This window comes from Mesoplodon bidens (assembly GCF_964165515.1).
Source record: "Mesoplodon bidens genome assembly, chromosome: 6".
Taxonomy (NCBI): domain Eukaryota; kingdom Metazoa; phylum Chordata; class Mammalia; order Artiodactyla; family Ziphiidae; genus Mesoplodon; species Mesoplodon bidens.
This window is the reverse complement of record NC_138162.1, coordinates 44,839,778-44,862,028: the sequence shown is the minus strand read 5'-3', so window position 1 is coordinate 44,862,028 and position 22,251 is coordinate 44,839,778. Positions and strand designations below refer to the sequence as shown.

The following is a 22,251-nucleotide window of genomic DNA, read 5'->3' as shown; positions in this document are numbered from 1 at the left end:
GGCCACTGGGCCTCCCTGTTCTCATGGCAGGTGAAGTGAAAAGGAGGGAGCAAATCACCCCCAACCCAGAAAACAAGATCAGGGCCCTTGCTCTGCCAGCCGAAACCATGAAGGCACAGTGCCGGTCAGCTGGAAGCAGGGCCAAAACCACTGCCTGGGAAAGGGACGGAGCAGGAGAGGAAGCAGGAGCCCACTCCTAAGCTTCACAGGATCAGAGCCCTTCAGAAGTGACTGGGCTCAGCAACTAACTGGCACTCAGAAGACTTTCACCATTAGTGGAGGGGGTAGTTGTCATAGTCATAGCAGCAGCTACCACTTATCGATGGTCAATGTGCCTGGCAGAACTAAACACTGCAGGGCAGGGATTGCCAATCACATTGTACAGATGAAAAATAAAGATGAGGCTCAAAGTGTTCAGTGTTTTGTTCCAGGCCACACGGCTAGTAAGCGACAGAGTCAAGATTCAAACCCAAGCCTGTTGGCTTCTAAAGCCCACAGTCCTTAACACTAGGCCCCAGTGATGCAAGCAAACCATGCCTGAGTCCCAGTTCCCTCCATTCTACATAGGAGAAGGCTGAGGCTGGCCACTGGTCCAAGGTCACACAGCTGGGTCAGGACGAGCTATATCTTTCCTCTTTCCTAAGGAACAGGGATGGTTATGGGACAGTGGAGGAACACAAGATTTGGGCAAAACTCAGATCAGTACAAATATTAGTGATTAGAAGTCCTAATGGGAGAGAGGGGGTAGCCTGTCCCAACCAAAGCAGAGGTGCTGATGCAAGGACTCAGCCAACTCTATAGGGCGCCACCTGTGCTCACAGCTACACTCCCTGGGTTCTGAAGCATCTACAGATGATTGGAAGTGGTTTCTTTGATATGCCTAGTTGGCCCATTCAATGACAGAATTATCAGACCACTTTGTTAGCTGCCAGATAATGACTGTATCCCAAAACGTCCAAAACGGATTCCTTCGATTGTGGGCTTTTTTCCCCTTCTTCCCCCTCTTTTCAATTCTGTTTTTACCTTATTTGACTCCATACACCAACTGACTTGCTCACACGTGATAAAACAATATGTGTGCAAAAAAAAAAAAACTACTCAATGTCCTAAGTAATTAGATAGTGGTGACGGACGCATACCTTTGTGAATTATACTAAAAACCACTGAATGTATACTTTAAAGGGTTAATTTTATGGTATATGAGTATTATCTAAATTTTTAAAATGATTAAAAACAAAAACAAAAAAATGTGCAGGCTCCAAGTAAAGACTAAGAGCACCAGACTGTCTGCTTTTCCTTTTCTCCACTCTCATGTGGATGGAGAGGTCTAGACATGCTGATTTTTCAGAGGCCATCAGGTGTTCTTTGTTTACCAGTTCTCAAACGCTGCAGGGGACTCACAGATGCCTTGAGGTCTCATCGATACATATCATCCTTCCAAGAAGCACAGCATTTTGTGAATCATCTCATGCTCCTGACAGGATTTGCCCAGGATGTAGGGGTTTCCTGGGACACCAGACTCTCATTCTAAACCTGGGAAAGTTCCGGGCAAACTCACACAACTGGTCACCCAACCTCCTGGGGAGCAGTGAGCAATGAGTGAAGGGTCTCCAGTCCCCAATCCCATCTCTGGTCCCCACCAACAACACAGCTTCTCTATTTTTATCTTTTTTACATATTAGGCTTTGCCTACACTTTCTGTTTAAGGGAAAGAGTTCTGTGGCTGAAAAGGGGTTTGAAAAACACTGTTCCAGCCTTCATTCTCTTGATGGTCCTTGTCAGCCAAAGCCTAGGACGTTCAGAGATTCAGCATTTTCAGGTAAGTCTAATAAGAAAGACAGTATTTCAGTGGGGAGGGAGTCGGGAAATAGAGCAAAAGCTGCCTGGATGAGCTCCAGGGGTGAGCAGTGCTGATACCCCAGGCGGGGCTGGCTAGGTTCCTGACTGCATCCATCACCACTGTTCTTCCAGTCAGCAAGTGTCTCAAAGAGGAGAAGCTAGAACTCACGGAAAAATCCTAAATTTTAACCTCTTTTGAAAGCTGAGAGCTTTATGGTTGGTTTCTGAAGTCCTGTCCAGCACTGACTCTCATCTCTATATACTGAAGCCTTCTTACTATGAACATGTGTGACTCCCTGCCCAAGGTTTCTTTTCTAGTGTTGAGAGCACATTCAAGTCATGCTCAGAGAGTATTAACTCTGCCCTCGTAAGTGTCTCTAAGCCAAAATGAATGGGGAATTAGTAGATAAACAGCCCAACCTCCTTGCGGGTCAGTGGGAGAACTTTGAGGCCTGTTCTACAGTCTGCCAAGTTCCCCAGCAGAGCTGAGCCCAGCTGCTCTCAGTAGTGACTGCTCAATAACGTGTCCTAAATTGCTTATTTCTCCCTCCTCCACTCCTCTATTGGTATGTTCAGTAACCACATCCCAAAGAAACTACTTGCACAAAACTCTTCTCAAGGTCTGCTTCTGAGGAGACACGAACCGAAAAAAGATTGCATGACAGGCTGGATGGAAATAGCAATATCAAAAGAAAAAAAAAAAAGCCCACAGCAATTCTATGGGAAACACCCAATATAAAATAAAGTTCAGGACTTGATCAGGCCAGCAGTGCTTGGGAGTCACCCTGAACAATGTACCAAATTTATAATTCACTTAAATATACTGAAAAGGACTATATTAAAAGAAATGAATATGCAGCTGTTCGCAAAACATAAAGGGTTCCAGGGGTGCTTTTAAAACCTATGATTAAATGAATAAAAGCTACTTACTTATAAAAGGCCTGGTTCTCCACCCCACACTTCCAAAGATGTTTGCAGGCAGCTGGTGTTGAAGTATGGAACGCCAACATGGCTTTTTTCTAATAAAAAAAATAACAAAACAAGAAAGGGCATGTTAAACACAGTGTATGTTTTTCATGTTTTTCCTTCAAGAATTTACCTATTTGCATCCTGCCGCTTACCAAACGGATCTGAAGTAACTGATGCATTACTGTGTTCTTAGAAGTGTTCCTGAAATGGTATTCCCCCCTCCCTCACCCTTTGCAGATATTACTAACCCATCCAGGCCCTGTTTCTGATAAAGAACGGCTTCACAATCCTTCTCAACACTCCAAGCACTGCCTAACTCTCAATCAGAGTGGGATGAGTTTAAAAACTTATTTGCCATTCTTGAATATCTAGTGCTTAAACCAAAAACTAGGGTCAAGAAAATCCAGAAACTTCCACACCTAGCTCTGAGGCTCAATGTTTTGGTAATGGCCTCCTCCCAAAGGATGAAGCCAACCAACATTTTAAGATTCCCTGGACTTACAGACTCTGTTTATAAAACTCTAACCAGCGCTGGCTGATAGCTATCTTTAAGTATTATTCATTTGTTTCATCATTCTGGCAAATTACAGAGGTAGGGAGAAGTTCAATTTTCTACTTCTCAAGTTTATCACAGTCTTATTTTTACACAGGGGTATATGGACAGCACTGCTCACTGAATTCATTCTTTTTTTTTTTTTTTTTGCAGTACGCAGGCCTCTCACTGCTGTGGCCTCTCCCGTCGCGGAGCACAGGCTCTGGACACACAGGCTCAGCGGCCATGGCTCATGGGACCAGCCACTCCACGGCATGTGGGATCTTCCCGGACCGGGGCATGAACCCGTGTCCCCTGCATCGGCAGGCGGACTCTCAACCACTGCGCCACCAGGGAAGCCCACTGAATTTATTCTTAAATGTGCAAAGCCTGTGTTTATTTAACTCTAAACTTCCAGTATCATCACAAACTTTAACATCATGGTCTTCTGGGGGCTACATGACTAAAGGCACATTTTACACTTGACTCTTTCTCCTGCACACACACACCTGCACACACACACCTGCACACACACACCTTCACACACAACAACAGACAGCGAGAAAAACAGTTTCTGACCTCCTTCTGGGTGCCAATCACATAAAATGTCTTCCCTTCAAACTTCAATTTGCAGACATCCGGCCTAAGAAAAGAAAATCTCTTTGGGTGAGAAGAAAAAAAGTAGCAGCTAACCAAGGTACCTGGCTTTCCCATTGGAATCCGCCTGACTCACAAATGCCAAGCAGACTGCAATGAAATGAGATATTATCTTATCATGGCTGAAGGTCTAATGAGCAGCAAAGAGCCCCCAAGTGAATGATACAGCAATTTTCTTCCCAAGAGAGGCTCCGTAGGCAGCTCAGAATGATTTATTCCATTGTTTTTACCGTTAAGCTGCAGCTTTCCTCCAAGGAGCCCTAGGGGTTCCATGAACATTAATGACCAGAACAATGTTAATTGTTCAGCCCATTTTGCGAGATAGGAAGAATGTAGTTATTTCATATTCGGTTAATGAAACAATATGGATTCACAGTATCTGTAACCTTTCACATCCATCTCCAAGGAACACACACCACAATGCAAAATTTTCATTTCTGCTCTCCCTGTTGATAAATGAATAATTGTATTAGATACTGAGATGCTCAAAACTGTTAAGGACAACTTGATCAACTGTAGTCAAAAGACTTGAGGCTCCATCTTAAGGAGCTGCTCAGTTAAAATCAGACTGAAATGTAGACCTAAGGTCACCTCCTTGGTGAGGAGACACGTGTAAAGAGAGGAGAGAATTCTATTTTTATTCCTTTGATCTAATTCCTAGGACAGTGATGTGTGCCCCTGTGCTTTTCCTGGGGGAAAAGGAATTGTGTGGTCATATTAAGCTGTGGAGAGGATTTGCAAGAGTGACAAAGCTCAATGGATGTCAAAAACAAAACTAGGTTTAACGTGGGAAGAAAATTTATTTTAGTAACATGTACATGGCTGTTACAAATACGTGCCTAAGCCGTGGCTGGAAGTGATGGGGATGGCATCAGCACCCCACCAGGAACACCAAGATGTAGAATCCAGAAACAAATGGTCTGGTGATTGTCCATCTCAACTCTTCAGTGTACCCAAGAAGAAACTAAAGAGCCAAATGGGAGAGACTTGCAATTAATCTGCACGTGACAGATGTCAGGTTCTAACCCAGCTACTCCAAAGTTGAGTAGTACCTGAGAATCAAACACCCTTCAGCATCCTCAAGCCTTTTGTAGTCCTAGGAGAGGATGGGGAAGTCCCTGCCCGCATTGCCCATGCTCCCCAAAGTCAGCAGAAATCGCTAGGGAACTTATTCTGGAATGGACTGAAGTGTGGTTAACATTGGAGCTTCTTTACAGGTACTGAAAATACAAGGAAGAAAACTGGTAACTCCACCATGTTATACATTCATAAAACATCCTTGTTCACAAATCAAATCACTCACACACACACTATTTTACCTGCTTTTCCCCCATCTCCTTTCTTTCCTATAAAGCAGTCGGATATAACTGATGTCCATTTTATGGATGAGTACATTGAGACACAGAGAGTTAAGTGATTTATTAGAGGCACGTGAGAGTTTGAGAATGATAATTGTGGAGGAAGAGAATAAGTGGGCACAGATGGGAACTGAAAGTATGACATGAATAAAGGCAGTGATAGAGTGGGAAGAGAAGATACTTAGATAAATTAGCATTCTTGGAAAGAGAGGGCTGATAATAAAAAAGAGCATGAGCTGACTGATGCTAATCTAGTAGAGAAGGGTTGAAGGGAAGGCAGGAAGGGAAGGGAAGGAGAGTGCCAAGAAGTGGTGGTGGGGGGACTTGATAAAGAGTGCTGAAAGAAATCCTGAAGCTAACAGAACCATGAAACAGAGGTTCAGGTAAGTGCAAAAGAGCATTTCAAACCCAGGACTGAGGATGGATGCCCACTGGCCCATCAAGAACTTCAGACCCAAGGGCTCAGGCCAAAAGAGTGAGCCCACCACTCAGTGAGACACTGGGTGACAAATCTGTCAGGGACCATCAGGGAGGGGACCAAATTAAGCTGAAGCTATGAACAAGACTAAGCCCTTACAATATTCTAACGCATATAAAATGTTCAGCCTTCTTCACTCTTTACTAAAGCTACTTTGTTCCTTGATTGGACATAGTGGGCACTGCCGGTCCATCCTCCCATGTCTTTCCAGACACAACCCAGACTTTATTCTTCCTCTAGATCAACTGTTCATGCAGATGATGCTCTTCCCAGCCCCAAAAGGATGGACCTTGATTTGACCAACCTCATTGTGGAATTCTTCTTCTTGGAGGGATTAGTTTAAGGAGGCGCATATGACCCTATCTTGCCCAATTAGATACACAGGAAGTTTCCTACAGAGCTTCTGAAAAAGTTATCCTTGTTTTAATATGAGACACATGGAAGGGGCTGCTCTCCTTCAGGGAGTGTTGCTGTGTGAAGATGTAAGGGCCAGAGTTGCACGCATGGCCATTTTATGAGCACAAGCCTGGGGATAAAACCCACCACCCTGGGATGGCAGAGAAGAGAATGGAGGGGTCCAAGTCCTTCACGGTGTTGTCAGGCAGTTAAGTTAAAGGACCATGGGGCTGCCCGACCCCTGGAACTTTTGCTGTTTGAGATAATCAGTCCTCTCATTTGTAAGCCACTGTGAGCAGACATTCCTGTTCCTTTGAGCGAAAAGCATCGTCACTGATACACTGGATTACAAAGGGGGAGTCTAAAGTGAGGATTCAACAGAAGGGAATGGAAAGGAGTGAGTGGAAGAGAGGGGGTCCTGAGTTATTCAAGGGAACTTGAACATTTATCCTGCCCTGACCCAGCCCGTGGTCACCCCTCTGGCCAGTGTTTCCTCACCAGCAATCCTGGACACCTTTTCTTCAAAGGCAGAGCCCCCCGAGCCCAGGACACACCCCAGGTCTCCCAAGGTCTAAGACAACTGAGATTGGGTTCCATTTTGAGATGAATAATCTCTTTATAAGAAGTTCCAGGGCAGAGAAATGGATCCTAGGCATTCTACCTGACATTTCCAAGCAAAAAGTCAAAGGCTGGGAAAGAAAAACGAGATTAATAAAAAAAACAAGATTAAACAAATTTTTCCAAAGAAGTACTCACTACTCACCATTTTATCAAATGGATTCTCTTATTTCCCTGAAATACCACAAAGCCTGCAGCAGTGAATCCTAAAAATGTTGTTGTGCCTGTTGAATCCTGAAAAAAAATAAAGAAAGAAATAAAAGCATATTTGGATTAAGGAATATAAAATAAAGGATAAATGATATGCTTATTCATCCTCACCCTGGGTTAATTTCAGGTTAATTACAATGACTGTAGAAATCAACTAAGCTTCTGAGATGGGACTTCCAACCGCAGTACGCCTAAAATTTGGGCGAGGGCCAGGAATGTATAGCTTTCCCGTCTGAGGAATGGGCCTTCTGCCTCACCAGGAACCTCCTGGGAAAATACAGATTAGTCCCAAACCACTAGTCTACTTCCAAGTGCGTTCTGGTGCTGCCTGAGTTCTCAGATCTGTCCTACAATGTGGGCAAACTGTTCTTGGTTTTCATTAGCCCTGAAACCAAATCCCTGAGCGTCTAATCTAACTGGACTCAATCCCACACAGGATTTCTGGCAATGTAAATATAAAGACATGCCTGGAAATGCCTACTTTGATTCCAGCCTCCACCGGGAAAACTAAGCATTGATAAGGGAAGGCAAAGGAACAACAACAACAACAAACACCAAGTCGGTCTCCAAGTAATAAATAAAACAGACAGAGAGGCTCAAATTTGTGGATAAAATCTAATTCACTAAATGGAATAATCTGATTTATACTATTAGCAGGAAGAGACATCTGGCAAATATTCTAAAATAACTGTGTGGGCAGAGCCAGAAGATGCACATGCCACTGTAAACAGGCCCCACTGGTTCTCTGCCCGGGCTGCACCCTCACAGATCCTGATGGCACTGGGCAACAGGAGTTTATGAAACTTCCCAGGTCCTTCTAATAAGCAGCCTGAGCTACATCTCTAGCACGAGGACTTCACCAAATACTATTAGCTGGTCCCATCTGGGTAAAAAAATGTTCTAGTATGACTCAAAGACATACCTTTAAGAGCCTGGCTGATATAAACGCTTAGTTTAGAATTCAGGTTAGAGTCTGACTGACGTATGGTTTAGGATATGGAAAGAACACTGTTTTCATAAAACATTTCTGGAAAACATGTGCTTGAGCCTCACCTTGGGAGCTTGTTTAAAAGGCAGATTCCCCAGCTGCACCCCCAGTGATTCTGATTCAGGGGCCCTGGGGTGGGGCCCAGGTAATTCTGACACAGGTGGTCTGGGTTTCCCACTTGAGAGAAATGCTGTCAAGTATTAATTCGAGAAAAAGGAAAAACGGAAAACAAATACGTACTCCTAATGTGAATTTTAATTTTTTCCTTGCACTTACCCATTTTTAAAGACTGCATTCTTGCTGGCAATGGCCTTTGAAAATAAACCTGTTAGGATCCTATAACTTCTCAGGAGTAAAACCATCCACTTGATGGCTGAATGAATTAGCAAGCAATTAGAAGAGGCCAATAGAGAAAATCTACTACCCAAGCATGTGACTGCAGCCCACTGTTGTCCCTTATGATTAGGCGTGATGGGTTAGGCTATGGAAATATCCTAGAAGGGATCCTCCAGACCTGCATACCAATTAACTCTTTTCTGGGCAAAACAATCATTATATGTAGACCTGCAGTGAGGGGCATTACCTTGCATGGGTGGGGATCCACCCCATAGGTTTCCAAAGTGTGAGCTTTCAGGAGTAAGTTAAATTCAGCAACTGGTGGGCTCTGGCCTCTAAAATCACACAAGAGAAGTTTAGGGAGTTAATATGAAAAATAATAGAAACATGGAGTTCTTTCATTCAATAAAATGTGCTATTCATTTTTTTTTTTGCGGTACGCGGGCCTCTCACTGTTGTGGCTTCTCCCGTTGCGGAGCACAGGCTCCGGACGCGCAGGCTCAGCGGCCATGGCTCACGGGCCCAGCCGCTCCGCAGCATGTGGGATCTTCCCGGACCGGGGCACGAACCCGTGTCCCCTGCATCGGCAGGCGGACTCTCAACCACTGCGCCACCAGGGAAACCCTAAAATGTGCTATTCTTAACTAAATAAAGAGAGAAATCCCATAAATAGTAAGACTGGTCATTATTCCTCTCCACGAGGAGCCCTTTGCTAAGAAATCTGAGCCCATGTTCCAGGGCTAACTGTTCCATTATAAACCCACGAGTACTGTGAGGACTCCAGTGACCTGGACAGTTAATCAAGGTTATCAAGTTACCAATAAGCAGGCCCTCGCAAATTCAATCTTAATATGAACTAAAACTCAGCATCTGTTCTTTCCTACTTACTTTAAAAGATTATCTAGGATAAATGGCATTTCTTTTTGCTCAGGGTAGGAAGTGGGCAAGCCTGTTACCCCATCAGCAGCCTAAACAGAGCCATCCGGGTAAGAAGAGCTGTCAACCATTCCATTGGAAAGCCCTGGATTTTGAAAGGAAATCTCAGCCACTTCTAGTCCTAGCTGTGTCCTCCAGGGTGGTAAACAAGGTCTTGGCCCCAGGCAGAAAAAGAGGGCTGCATACACAGATGGCTATGAAGCCCTTTCAGGGCTAAATTCCAAACCAGGACTGTGCAGCATTTCAAAGACTCTGCTTTGACCAACAATATCTCACATGTATCTTAGAGAATCCAAACCATTCTCCAAGGATATGTAACCTGAACAACCAAGAAGAGTGTGCTAACAACAGGAATGCAGTTTTATGTTCACAATGTAAAACTATATTGCAATATTAACTCTATTTCCACCCAAGCCTCTCCTCAAAGATGGATTCTCTCCCCACCCCCTCAAGACAGCGAAGAGTCCTCATGCCTCTAATGAAAACAGTATCCCATCTTCCTTCTCTGTAAAGCCTTTCAAGATCTTCTCTTTACCCTGAATGTTCGCTCTGATATGTCTAAGGAGCATCTTTATTTATTCATCAAGATCAGCACTGTGGGGACCGTTGTAATCCAACAACTCATTTCTGACCATTTCTTTGATTCTTTTCTTCCCTTCCCGGGCTCTTCCTCACCTCAACCGCTCTCTCTCTCCTCTCTCCTTTGAGAGACCCTAGCAAATGGATTTTGAAACTCCTAGGTCTATCCTCCATGTCTTTTTAACCTTTGTTTCATTCTTTTAAATCTAAGGCTTTTTGTATTACATTCTGAATTATTTCTTTATTCAAACCTCCAGCTCATTAATTTCTTCTCCAGCTGTGTGCATCCTGCTTTCCATCCCACTGATGAGTTGTTTTAAAACATCAATTAAATATTTCATTTCTAATGTGATGTCTATTTGGCTCTTGAAACAGATGACTGTTCTTATTTTATGGAATAAACTCTTCTTACTCCTCTAAGGATATCCACTTTGCTTCTTTTAAAGTCCAATCCCTGTTACTCCATTAATGCTGTTTTCTTGGTGACAGCCCTTTGGTTTGCTGAATCAGAGTGTCTTACGCAATGAACTGATGTTTCCTAAAGTGTTTGGCGATTCATGGTTGGATGCTCATCTTTGTATTTTATGTTATTTGTTTAATACAGTGGCCTCCAGAGGTTGTAGGGGAGGGCAAGACAGGCCACATGGGAAGAGTGTGAGTTAGTAACTTGATTTCAGGCTGAAGGTTGTAGTTCCTTCTGGATATCGTCCACATAAGGTACCTCCAGCTCAAGCCTGCTGCTGCCCATGACTCAACATAAGGGAACCAGAGGAAGAGGTCAAAGCTGCCCAAATGTTCCAGATGCAGTTGCCCAACCACCATGATGGCTGCCCTGTTATCTGTTGCCTGAAGCACCCAGAACCATTCCTATTCCATATGTCTTTGACCTGGATTCCTTCCATCTATTTCCTATCTTCCAGAGATACCGCAGGACTTCTGATCCAAAGATGGTATTCTTTCTTGCATCTGCTTTCTAATACATTTTCTGTTATCCACAGGGACTTGGAGAGGGAAGGGAAGGGAGTCACATATGCTACCTCTTTCTTTGAATAGAAGAGGTAATTTTTAAATCCGTCCTTTACACAAGATATTCCTGAGGGATTAACTCAAACACCTTCTTTAGGAAAGTAAAGTCTTTCTAAAGCCTTTCCGAATTTCCTCTTTAGTTTTGATGTTCTGAAGTTTCACTGGGACATACATAAAGGGAGCCTCCTTATTTATTCACCCCGATCAGCACTTTATGACCCTTTCAATCTAACAAATGCTATCTTTCTTTGACCATTTCTTTGATTCTTTTTTTTGAAGCCGTAGTCATTATAATTGTTTCTCTTTTTGATAAAGGAACAAGAGATTCAAGAAAATCACCAAGTATTTTGATGGGGAAGGGAAAGGGGGCTTTCTGCAAGTTTTTGCAATACATACAGGTATTTCTCCCTTCACAGCTCTCTCATAAGTTCCTGAAGTAAAAGCTTACCTTTCACCAGCAAATAAAGATAATTATTGAATCTGAATATTGGGGGCTTCCTGCCCCCACATACACACTCTCTCTTTTCTCTCTCACTCACTCGTTCATACACTCCCTCACCCCGCTGGCTGGGGACAAAGCACAAAGCTGAGCTGTCCAGCATGTTGCTAAGCAGTACCCCACTCTGGTGGCCCTCAAGGCAAAACTTCAGCCTAATGACCCAGATTGAGGCCAAAGAGAAGCAGGACTAGAGCTAAAGCAGCCCAGCACCTCCCACGCCACAGGCCACCAGCTCTGCTCCAGGATAATCCTGCCGCTTCACATGAAAGGCCCTCACTCTGCCTCTAGAGAGCTGGCCGTTCCCCTTTGTGGCAAACCGTCAACCTCTTTGTCGAAACAGCTACAGACTGTTTATTCTTGAAATTCGACTCTGGTTTTACAGCACACCCTTCTTTTCCATTCAGTCTGGGAACAAGTGAATTTTGAAAGGCTATAGTTTGGAAGTTCATATTGGAAAGTCAGGACTTTTTGCTTGCTTAGGTGGTCTCTTTCTGACCACTTCCCTGTCCTTTGTAAATCTGATGAGCACCTAATTGCAAACACTCAACCCCAGATGGCAGCAGGGTGCAGTGCTACACAGCTCCAGAGGACACACCATTAAACTCAAAGACCTCTGCTCATCAGGAGCTGTCATCCAGGCGTGAAAAGGTAAGTCCCTGTCTGGGAAAAGATTTTGGCAACATGTACAATCAAAAAAGGACTCCTATGTAGAATATTTTTTTAAAAAAACCTCCAATAAATCAATAAACAACAATAAAATAATTTTTAAAGATAACTCAGAAGGAAACATGGCAAAAGACTTGAATAGACACTTCACAAAATAAGATATCCAAATAGCCAACAACCACGTGACAATGTGCTTAACCTCTCTAAGATCAGGAAAATGAAAAACTCTAAGAAGTCACTTACACATCCATCTGACAGCCAAAATTAAAAAAAAAATACCAAGCACTCATGAGCATGTGCAGCAAAAGCAACTCTCATATACTGTTGGTAGAAGACTAATTTAGTAGAACTATCTGGAAAACTGATGTTATCTACTGAAGTTAAACATGTTTACCCTATAACACAGCAATTCCATTCATAGTTATACATACAACAGGGATGAGTGCCTGCTGCGTCAAGAAATACATAAATTTTCATAGTAGCGCCATTTGTAATAGCAAAAAATAGGAAACAAATGTCTACTAACAGTAGAATGGATATACAATGGAACGCTATACAGCTGTGAAAATAAATGAATTCAAGCCACACACAACAAGATGGGTGACTATTACAAAAATAAAACTGAACAAAACAGGCCAGATATAAATGAATACACATTGAGTGAATTCCATTTATATGGCTTTTTTAAATGAACAAAACAAAACTATTTGAAGTCAGAGATGTGATTACCTTTGGTGGGGGGAAGGGAGAAGATAAATATTGGGAAGGGGCATAACAGGGGCGTCTGAGGTGTCACAAATTCTCACTCTGACCTGGGTGGTGGTTACATACATACTCGCTTTGTAATAATTCATTGAGCTTGACATCTATGTTTTGTTGGCTTTTCTGAATTTGTGTTATGCTTCCATTTTTAAGAGTTTAAGAAAAAAGGAAAAGAAAGAAAAAAGGCTGTGAAGCACTGGGAACCCTCATAAATTATAGGTGTGAATGAAGCAACCCCTTCAGCAAACAAGCCACAATTTCCTAGAAAAGCTGAACTTCTGCAAACTCTATGGCACAAGCTTGTACCTGGTTTCTACACCTAGGTTTGTACCTACACTTAGGGACTCTTTTACATACACCCCTATGAGAAGTATTCAAGAAGCCATAGTAACTTTGTAATAGCAAAAACCTAGAAACAACCCCAATGTCAACAGGAGAATGGATACATAAAATGTGACATGTTCATATGACAGAAAATTAATTACACAGAAGCAAAAATGAAGACCGGGCTTCCCTGGTGGCCCAGTGGTTGAGAGTCCGCCTGCTGATGCAGGGGACATGGGTTCGTGCCCCGGTCCGGGAAGATCCCACATGCCGCGGAGCGGCTGGGCCCGTGAGCCATGGCCGCTGAGCCTGCGCGTCCAGAGCCTGTGCTCCGCAACGGGAGAGACCACAACAGTGAGAGGCCCGCGTACCGCAAAAAAAAAAAAAAAAAAGAAGACCTATGGCTGTATGGATCAATGTGAAGAACCTCAAAAATATCATGTTGGTAGGGGGAAAGTGAGATACACAAATAGAGTATGGTTCCATTTGTATGAAAGTCAAAAGTAGGAAAAAACTAAGCATATATTACTTGTTGATGTATGGAGTACATTTATAAAAGCAAAATAAGAGAATGAATAACCTAAAATTCAGAATAGCATAGAGAAGGGAGGGAGGTAATCTGGAAGGGTCAGGTTAGGAGACTTGAGATCATCTGATGATGTTCTAATTCATAAGCAGAGTTAGGGGGTCATGGGTGGTTTTTCAACTACTCTTTAAATTATACATATATTGAATTTACTCTTTTATATATTATACATTTCCAATGATTAAAAGAGAAACAAGTCCTGCCTTTTTAGTAAGAGAATTATTGGGTGAAGTATTATGCAATCTAAAAGCACCATTGAACTAAACAGAATAGTCAGGAATATAAGAGATATCCATGCAGAGCAACCTTTTACCAAACTCTCCTGTTCTGAGCAATATATAACTGCTTATATTGTGAAGCAGTATATATATATTTTTCACTTAATATTCACCAAGGAGGAATTCTTATGCTCATTTTATAGATGAGGATTTTGACAGTCAAAGAGGAAAAGTAACTTGCTCAAGGTTACTCAAGTATTAGGTGGAGGAGTGAATGCAAACCCAAGGCAGCCTGATTCCAAAGGGCTTCTCGGGACCTGCGCTACCATCACGACCAACATGATATGGTCCAGGGCCATGTGCCTGCTCTCCTGGATGCCAGGCTGAGCATTTCCAAATGACATGGTTTCTACTGGTTTTTCTAGGAAGCATTTTTCAAATTCTAAACATTTCATGTTATCAGTGTTGAGGCATTCCATCCCAGATGACAGATATTTACATCTGAATAGAGAGCAGTGATATCTTCTTTTAATCTAGGTCAGAGATCCCCAGACTAGAGGCTGCGGGCTAAATCCGGATCACCACCTGGTTTTGTACAGCCCTGGAGCTAGATAAGTTTTTTCCATTTTTAAATGGCTTGAAACCATCAAAGAATAATATTTCATGCCCTGTGAAAATTACATGACATTCAAATTTCAGTCTCCATAAATAAAGTTTTATTGGAACAAAGACACACCCATTTGTTTGGGTACCCTCTGTGGACACTGTCATGCTACGATGGCAAAAATGAGAGGTTGTGACAGAGACCATATGTTGTGCAAAGCCTAAGGTATTTACTAAATGGCCTAGGATAGGAAAAGTTTGCTGAACCCTGATTTAGGAACTGAACACAGGACTAGAAAACAACTGAAGCTGTGTCTGTTTGATTCCATATAATGGAGATTAAAAATAGTACCTATCTCCAAGATTTGGTCTAAAGAATAAGCAGTTAACAGATGTAAAGCCATTAGACTAGTGCCTGGCACAGAGCATGCTCTCTCCTTGCCCTCAGAATAGCATCTGTTCCCTTCCTAGCCCTGCACGTGACTGAAATCAGAAATATGACTTTGATTGGAAGTGTCAGGAAGCATGCCAAGATATTTACAGTAGAGCAAAGGGCTCTCTTCAAAATAAAGTCCCCGAATTGGTATCATTTGCGTTGGGTTTGACTCAGATCTCCAATGCCTAAGCATTTCAAAGACTTATTCTAAAAATTCATACACAGAGAAAAGCTACAAATGTTCAGAGAAGGAAAAGGGTTCAAAACCAATGGAGAAAAGGTAGAGACCCTGAGAGCACTAAGATACTCCTGAGTCCCCCTGACTCACTGAGGAGGAAATCATTTAATAGTCAGGTTTTCAGGAAGACATTAAGATCAATTAAATAGAAATTTGTTTTCCTTTCAAATCTCCCACTGGACATTTGTTTCTGGCCAAAACTCTGTTTGGTAATGGAAAATAATGATTTTCTATCCTTTAAATCTGGCACCAGGAATTGTTCTGCTAAGATGAATAGTGTCTCTAATGAGTCATTTAGAGATAAAGACCAGTGTTTAGTTGAATTCTTTTTCAAGAACTAACAATTCTCTAAAGAAATACTTTTCTAGTAAACTAGGTGAGGTCAAGTAATTATGTACTTAGCTATGTATCTCCCTCTGCCTGTCTTGAAAACTTTTTTGCCAAGAGAAACACTCTCTTATTGATCCTCCTTTAGCATACCACTGCATAGAGTACAAAAACATACAGCATCCCAAGAATGAATGCAAATTATTAGTGGACGTTAATTGTGGAGTGAGGTGTGGGTCTTGACAGCAATGACTTGGGCTGCTTGGAGCACAGCTGGACAGGGAAGGGGGTGGAATTGGCTCCATCTGAACCATTTGGGTCTGTGAGCTCCAGAATTAAACTCTTGGGTAAAAGACCAATAGAATGGTCTGCTACCTCAAAGTAGAATTCTCAATTTGAGTTAGGTTAGGTTTCGCTGCAACTTGGTTGCAACTTTAGAGTTTACCACTGGCTCCAAAGCTTGAAAGTGTTCTCAGAACTTGCCTTTCAGCAGGGCTTGGGATCTTAGCATCCACGAGACTCTGGAGAGTTCCCCATGCTTTATGGCTTGGCTGCCAACTTTCTGAGCTGCAGGAAATCTCCTCTGCTCTCCAGTCCCACCCACGGCTCTCTGCACCTCAGATGACTGTTTTCCTTCCTGTGCTCATGTCCCCCGCCCTTGGCAAGGGATGTCCTGCCCTGGCTGAAGGTCTGCAGTGCCTCCGAGGGGTTTCACTCAGCTCTCCTGCCCTGTCTGACGTTGGCATACTGCCCCTCTTCACTCAGTGAAGGCCTGGGGTTCAATGGTGGTGGGAAAGTGCAACTCACTCTGTAGTTGGAGTCTTTGGGGTCCCAATCAGTCAGGTCAGCCCACTCGTGGTCACTAAATGCTTGTTAAAGGTTTGGCTCGTTCCACTTGCCCCCCACCTCTGGCATATTCCTCCCCCTCCCACCACCACCAGAGGTAAAAGCAACAGCAGGTCTCTGCTGTCCCAGGAAGGGCATTCTGGATTTTAGTACCTTTAGGTTTCTTTGCATCCTCAGCTCTCAGATGTGTTTTTAAAATATGACTTTGGGGCTTCCCTGGTGGCGCAGTGATTGGGGGTCCGCCTGCCGATGCAGGGGACACGGGTTCGTGCCCCGGTCCGGGAAGGTCCCACGTGCTGCGGAGCGGCTGGGCCTGTGAGCCGTGGCCGCTGAGCCTGCGTGTCTGGAGGCTGTGCTCCGCAATGGGAGAGGCCACAGCAGTGAGAGGCCCGCGTGCCGCAAAAAAAAAAAAAAAGACTTTGTAGTTTATCTAGCTTGTTGGTGCTGTCTTGGTGTTAGAGGGAGATCCCTCTCTCGTGTTTTCCATATCCTCACTGGAAGTGAGAGTCCCTAGTCTGTAACTTCTAATTCTTTACTTAGGGATGTTATCTCTCCTAAGCTCCTTGGGGAACATTAGGAACGGCATCTGTGCAGAGCATTAGATAGAACACTACAAATTTGGGTGACTGCCATGATATGGGGGAGACATATGGTGATGCTCTGGGACAGGGGCAAGACACATAGAAGAACAGCCACTTAGAAAGACATCAGAGTGCTTTACAGGAACACTTAGGTTTCAGGTCAAGTTCTATTGCTTCACAACTGTGTAGCCTTGAGTAAGTTAATTTCTCAGGCCTCCGTTTCCTTATTGGTAAGAGAAGGTGGTTTCAAACAATCCAGTGGAGGACTGAGGTGAATTGACTGAGCAGGGATGGTGGCGACTCAGAGAACAAATGATTCTTTTAAAGAGTGCTGCTGTTGTCATGTAGGTGACAGGCATGTTACCAAATCCCCCAGTTGCAAGTAAAGCTAGAACTTTATGGGAGCTGATTCCATTTTCTAAAACTATTATTTGGCCAAAGAATCTACGTCTGGGTGAGAGTGTAGTCCATGGACTGTTATTTTTTTAAATTAATTAATTCATTTTTATTTATTTATTTTTGGCAGCGTTGGGTCTTCACTGCTGCACGCAGGCTTTCTCTAGTTGCAGTGAGCAGGGGCTACTGTTTGTTGCGGTGCGTGGGCCTCTCATTGCGGTGGCTTCTCTTGTTGTGGAGCACGGGCTCTAGGTGTGCAGGCTTAGTAATTATGGCTCATGGGCTCAGTAGTTGTGGCTTGCGGGCTCTAGAGTGCAGGCGCAGTAGTTGTGGCACACGGGCTCAGTTGCTCTGCGGCATGTGGGATGTTCCAGACCAGGGTCGAACCTGTGTCCCCTGCACTGGCAGGCGGATTCTTAACCTCTGCACCACCAGGGTAGTCCTAGAAAGCTAGACATTTTTGAAACTATAAATCCTTGCCAGGAAGCCATGGCACATGATTTACAGAGATTGTGAGCTTTGAGAAATAAAAATAGATACTGACTCTGTTTAAAATACACTCAGCGTCATTATTACTTCCAGCACAAACCTCACTGCATTAGATCATTATGGGGGTGGCTAATCCAATATTTTTTCTGCTCTTTAAGGGCAAGGAATATACTTCATCAAACTGCTTCATCGCCAATTGAGCTTTCTGAATATTTAAAAGCCGATGACCTGTTACTGAAGCTAATCCAAAGGTCTTTGCTTCTAATGAGAAACCTGATGAACTAGCTGAGTAGAAACTCCAGGAAAACCTCCAGAGAAACCTATCACGGTTCCTGATAGTGAAATCAATCTTATTCTTGATCTTCAACCCCCTCTGAGGACACCCCAGGACTAATGGTATGGGTATTCCCTCTTAACCCAGATGGTCATGATTAAAGCTGTGGAAAACAGAAACCAAAAGAGTCAAAAATAACTGTCACGTCCCCAGGGATTGTTGCAATGGCTTCCTCCAGCCACCAGAGGGCTCTAGAAGGAGGAATAACCTATTTCTAAGCAGTTCCATTGCTAGGATCTCATCTCTGCATACCAAACTCAAATAAAATCTATAAATTATGAGATTATTTCTAATACATAGTTTTAAAAACAAATATGTATCTTTTGTCTTAAAATTATCTATAGAGTCAGGATAGTGAGCAGAAATTGATTCTAGACCTGCTCTACTAGATGTTTAAAACAAAGGTCAGCAAACTAGAACCCATGAATCAAATCCAGTCCACCATCTGTTTTGTCAATAAAGTTTTAGTGAATCACAGCCCACTCATTTATGTATTGTCTATGTCACTCTACAAAAGCAGAGCTGAGTGGCTGCAATAGAGACCATACAGCCCAGAAAGCCAAACAAATTTATTAACTACACCTGATCTAGAAGAATTATTCAGCCTCAGTGAGTTTTAGCATAGACATGTATTCAAAAATGTGAATCATATTGATACATATCTACATTCTCCAGTTCACAGGTTATTAAGAGGCCCAAAGATGCCTTTAAAAAATCTTTCTAAATAAAATTCTGTTAGCTATATACCTATTGGAATGGCCAGAATCCAGAACACTGAAAACATCAAATGCTGGTAAAGATGTGGAACAACAGGAACTCTCATTCATTGCTGGTGGGAATGCAAAATGGTACAGCCAGTTTGGAAGACAGTTTGGCAGTTTCTTACAAAATTGAATATACTCTTACCATACAATCCAGCAATGATGCTCCTTGATATTTACCCAAAGGAGATGAAAATTTATGTCCACACAAAAGCCTGTCCATGGATGATTATACCAATTTTATTCATAATTGCCAAGACTTGAAAGCAACTATATGTCCTTCGGTAGGTGAATGGATAAATAAACTGTGGTACATACAACAGAATATATTATTCAGCAATATGAAGAAATGAGCTATCAATAAAAGACGAGCAGGAATCTTAAATGCATATTGCTTAGTGAAAAAAGCTAATTTGAAAAGGCTACATACTGTATGGTCCCAACTATATGACATTCTAGAAAAGGCAAAACTATGGAGACAGTTAACAGATCAGCAATTGCCAGGGGTTAGGGAAGAGGGAGGGATGAATAAGGCAGAGCACAGAAGGTGTTTAGTGCAGTGAAGGTATTCTGTATGATACTATAATGGTGGATATACATCATTATACTATTGTCTAAACCCATAGAATATACAACCTCAAGAGCAAACCCTAAGGTATCAATGTAGGTTCATCAATTATAATAAATGGTCCACTCTGGTGGGGGATGGATGATGATATGGGAAAGGCTGTACATGTGTTGGGGCAGAGAATATAGGGGAAATCTGTATACCTTCCACCAATTCTGGTGTGAACCTAAAACTCTTCTAAGAAATAAAGTCTATTAAAACAAAAACTCTATTAGTCAATGAGATTGTGAAGGCCATTAAGAGCTGTTTGCCAGCTGTTTCCAGTCTGCACCTTCTGGACACCTGATAGAACTGCACTTCCTTGCTGTTGGGTGGGACCATGTGGCTAGTTCTGGCCACAGTGGTAAAGCAGAAGTGATATGTATCACTTCCAAGCTGAAGCAAGACCTTTCACAGCTCTCTTTTTCCTGGAAAACTCAAGTTTGTGACTGACTCGAGTGACAATGACTAGCACAGCCCCCAGCTGACCTCTGGTGAGTATACAGCAGAGCAAGAAGTAAATAAATAAATGAACAAACAAACAAACCTTTCTTGTGAGCTTTTGGAGTTGTTTCCTCAGGAAAATCTAGTTACCTTGACTGGTACAGACATGATCAATAACTATGATATTATATTTGCAAAACTATGTCTTCTCCCCCCCGTCAATGATATGGCACATCTGAAGAAGCAAAGCTGACCTAGCCACGGACTTCAATCTTCACTCACAAATCTCTTCAACAGTTAAAGGAGTCTAAGCACTTAGTCCGTGCAAACTCTTACTAAAACCTTGGCCTTATATTTTCAAGCACCTCAAAATTCCAGAGTCTCTCTCCCTCCCCCCGCCTCTCTCTCTCTCCCTCTCTCTCTCTCTCTCTCTCTCTCCCTCTCTCTCTCTCTGTCTCTGTCTCTGTCTCTGTCTCTGTCTCTCTCTCTCTGTCTCTCTCTCTTCCCCTTAAAGAACTCCCTTATTAATGCCTGTCTATTAATCCATCTTGGGTCCACCTTCAAGCACTGTGTAGCCTCCTAAGGAGGAAAGTTCTTCCGCCCTGATTCATTTTCTCCCAAGAATCACAGCTTTAGTACCTTCCACAGAGAACACAGGAGAAGAAGGATTCTAATCAAGTAAAAAGGCTGGAGAAGATTGTGAACCCACAGAGCTAATCCTGTTTATCAGGCAAATCATGGTCATTTCTGCTAATGTCTGAGTGTCTCTATTGGCATCTCTTTTGTTTTCTTCCTTGACTGGGTCAGAAACCGGGAAGGGAGCAAGAGGTTATTTGGGGGTGGGGGGAGCGGGCTCAAACCCCAACAAAGGCCAACTGAAAACCATTCAGGAAGTTTCCATAACAACAGATCATTGATCACGCATTATCCCTTTGCTGTGTGGGAGGGTCATGAGTGCTGTGATAACCTTGGAGAGTAAGATGGTAACACCTTGGTGCAGCCTCATATGGGTCTCTGCCATCTATGACTCCTTCCTGGAACTGTCAGGTTTGCAGAGCAATCCAACCAGAGGTCCAATTCACACACAAGAAGATCGATACTTTCATGACCTGTGTGCAAAGGGCTCACTGATCCCCCAGGGCAACCTCAGTCTCTGTAGCAGGTTTCCAACCGATTCTATTGATAGAAAGCCCCTTCTCTTCTGCGTTGTCAGCTTGCCTGCTCTTCTTATCGTTCCATCCAAACCTAAACTCTCTCTCTCTGCTGCATTGATGCAGAAGGAAACACATGACTACCTAAGGAGAAAAAGGAGCAAAAACACATAGGAAAATACCCTCTGAATGTCTCTTTTCAATACCACCGGATATCTGGCTGTTTCATCCTCCAGACATACAACTTTGACTTCTTCACAAGGGCTTTCTGGGTGTTACAAATGTGTTGGGCCACAGGAAAGCAGCTTTGGCCAAGCCATGGAGTTTACTTCCAAGGTCTACAAACCATAGCTGACTGTTGACCCTGTCTGTTCTCTAGATGCATAAAGACTACTTTCAGGGTTGTCAACAAATTCAGATGCTGGCACAAGGTCCAATCTACAGCTTTCTTGTTATAAAAAACAATCTGGAATCTTCTTGGATCCACTCATTTGCTCATGAAATCCAGTGGGTCACCAAGTCTTCCTGCAACGTCTCTCGAAATCCTCTTCTTTCAGTTTTCTCTACTCCAATTCTTGTTCAGGTCCCCAGCATGTCTTGCCTGGATGACAGCTCTAACTGATCCTCCTGCCACGGTCTCCACCCTCTGGGCCATAGTCATCATGATCACTGTGGAACATCAATGTGACTACCAGGTTGCCTTATGGCTGCTCAGCACAGGGGATAAGAGCATGGGTATGAGTGTCAGGTAAGAGCAAGGTTCAAGTCCTGACTCTGCTACTAACAGTGCAAGTCCTTCAGCCACTCCAGGCTGTGCTTTCTTCACCTCAGACAGGGAACAACAATAGCACCAACCTCGTAGAGTTTGGCAGGACTGAGTGGGGCGATGCATGTAAGGCTCTTAGCACAGTGTTTGGCATCCAGTAAGAGCTCAATAAACATTTATTATCGGGCTTCTCTGGTGGTGCAGTGGTTAAGAATCCACCTGCCAATGCAGGGGACACAGGTTCAAGCCCTGGTCTGAGAAGATCCCACATGCCACAGAGCAACTAAGCCTGTGC

At 43.2% G+C, this 22,251-nt stretch overlaps 1 protein-coding gene across 1 annotated transcript in view; it reads right to left on the bottom strand.

The window, feature by feature from the left end:
- The window catches only part of FRMD3 (FERM domain containing 3), a 312,880-nt gene that overhangs the window by 65,393 nt on the left and 225,236 nt on the right, over nt 1–22,251 (bottom strand). The window contains exons 7-10 of the mRNA XM_081236436.1: nt 8,629–8,716; nt 6,993–7,081; nt 3,920–3,983; nt 2,770–2,858 (exon numbers count right to left, since the gene is read on the bottom strand). Of these exons, the coding sequence (XP_081092562.1) occupies nt 2,770–2,858; nt 3,920–3,983; nt 6,993–7,081; nt 8,629–8,716 (330 nt within the window). The remainder of the gene's footprint in view (nt 1–2,769; nt 2,859–3,919; nt 3,984–6,992; nt 7,082–8,628; nt 8,717–22,251) is intronic.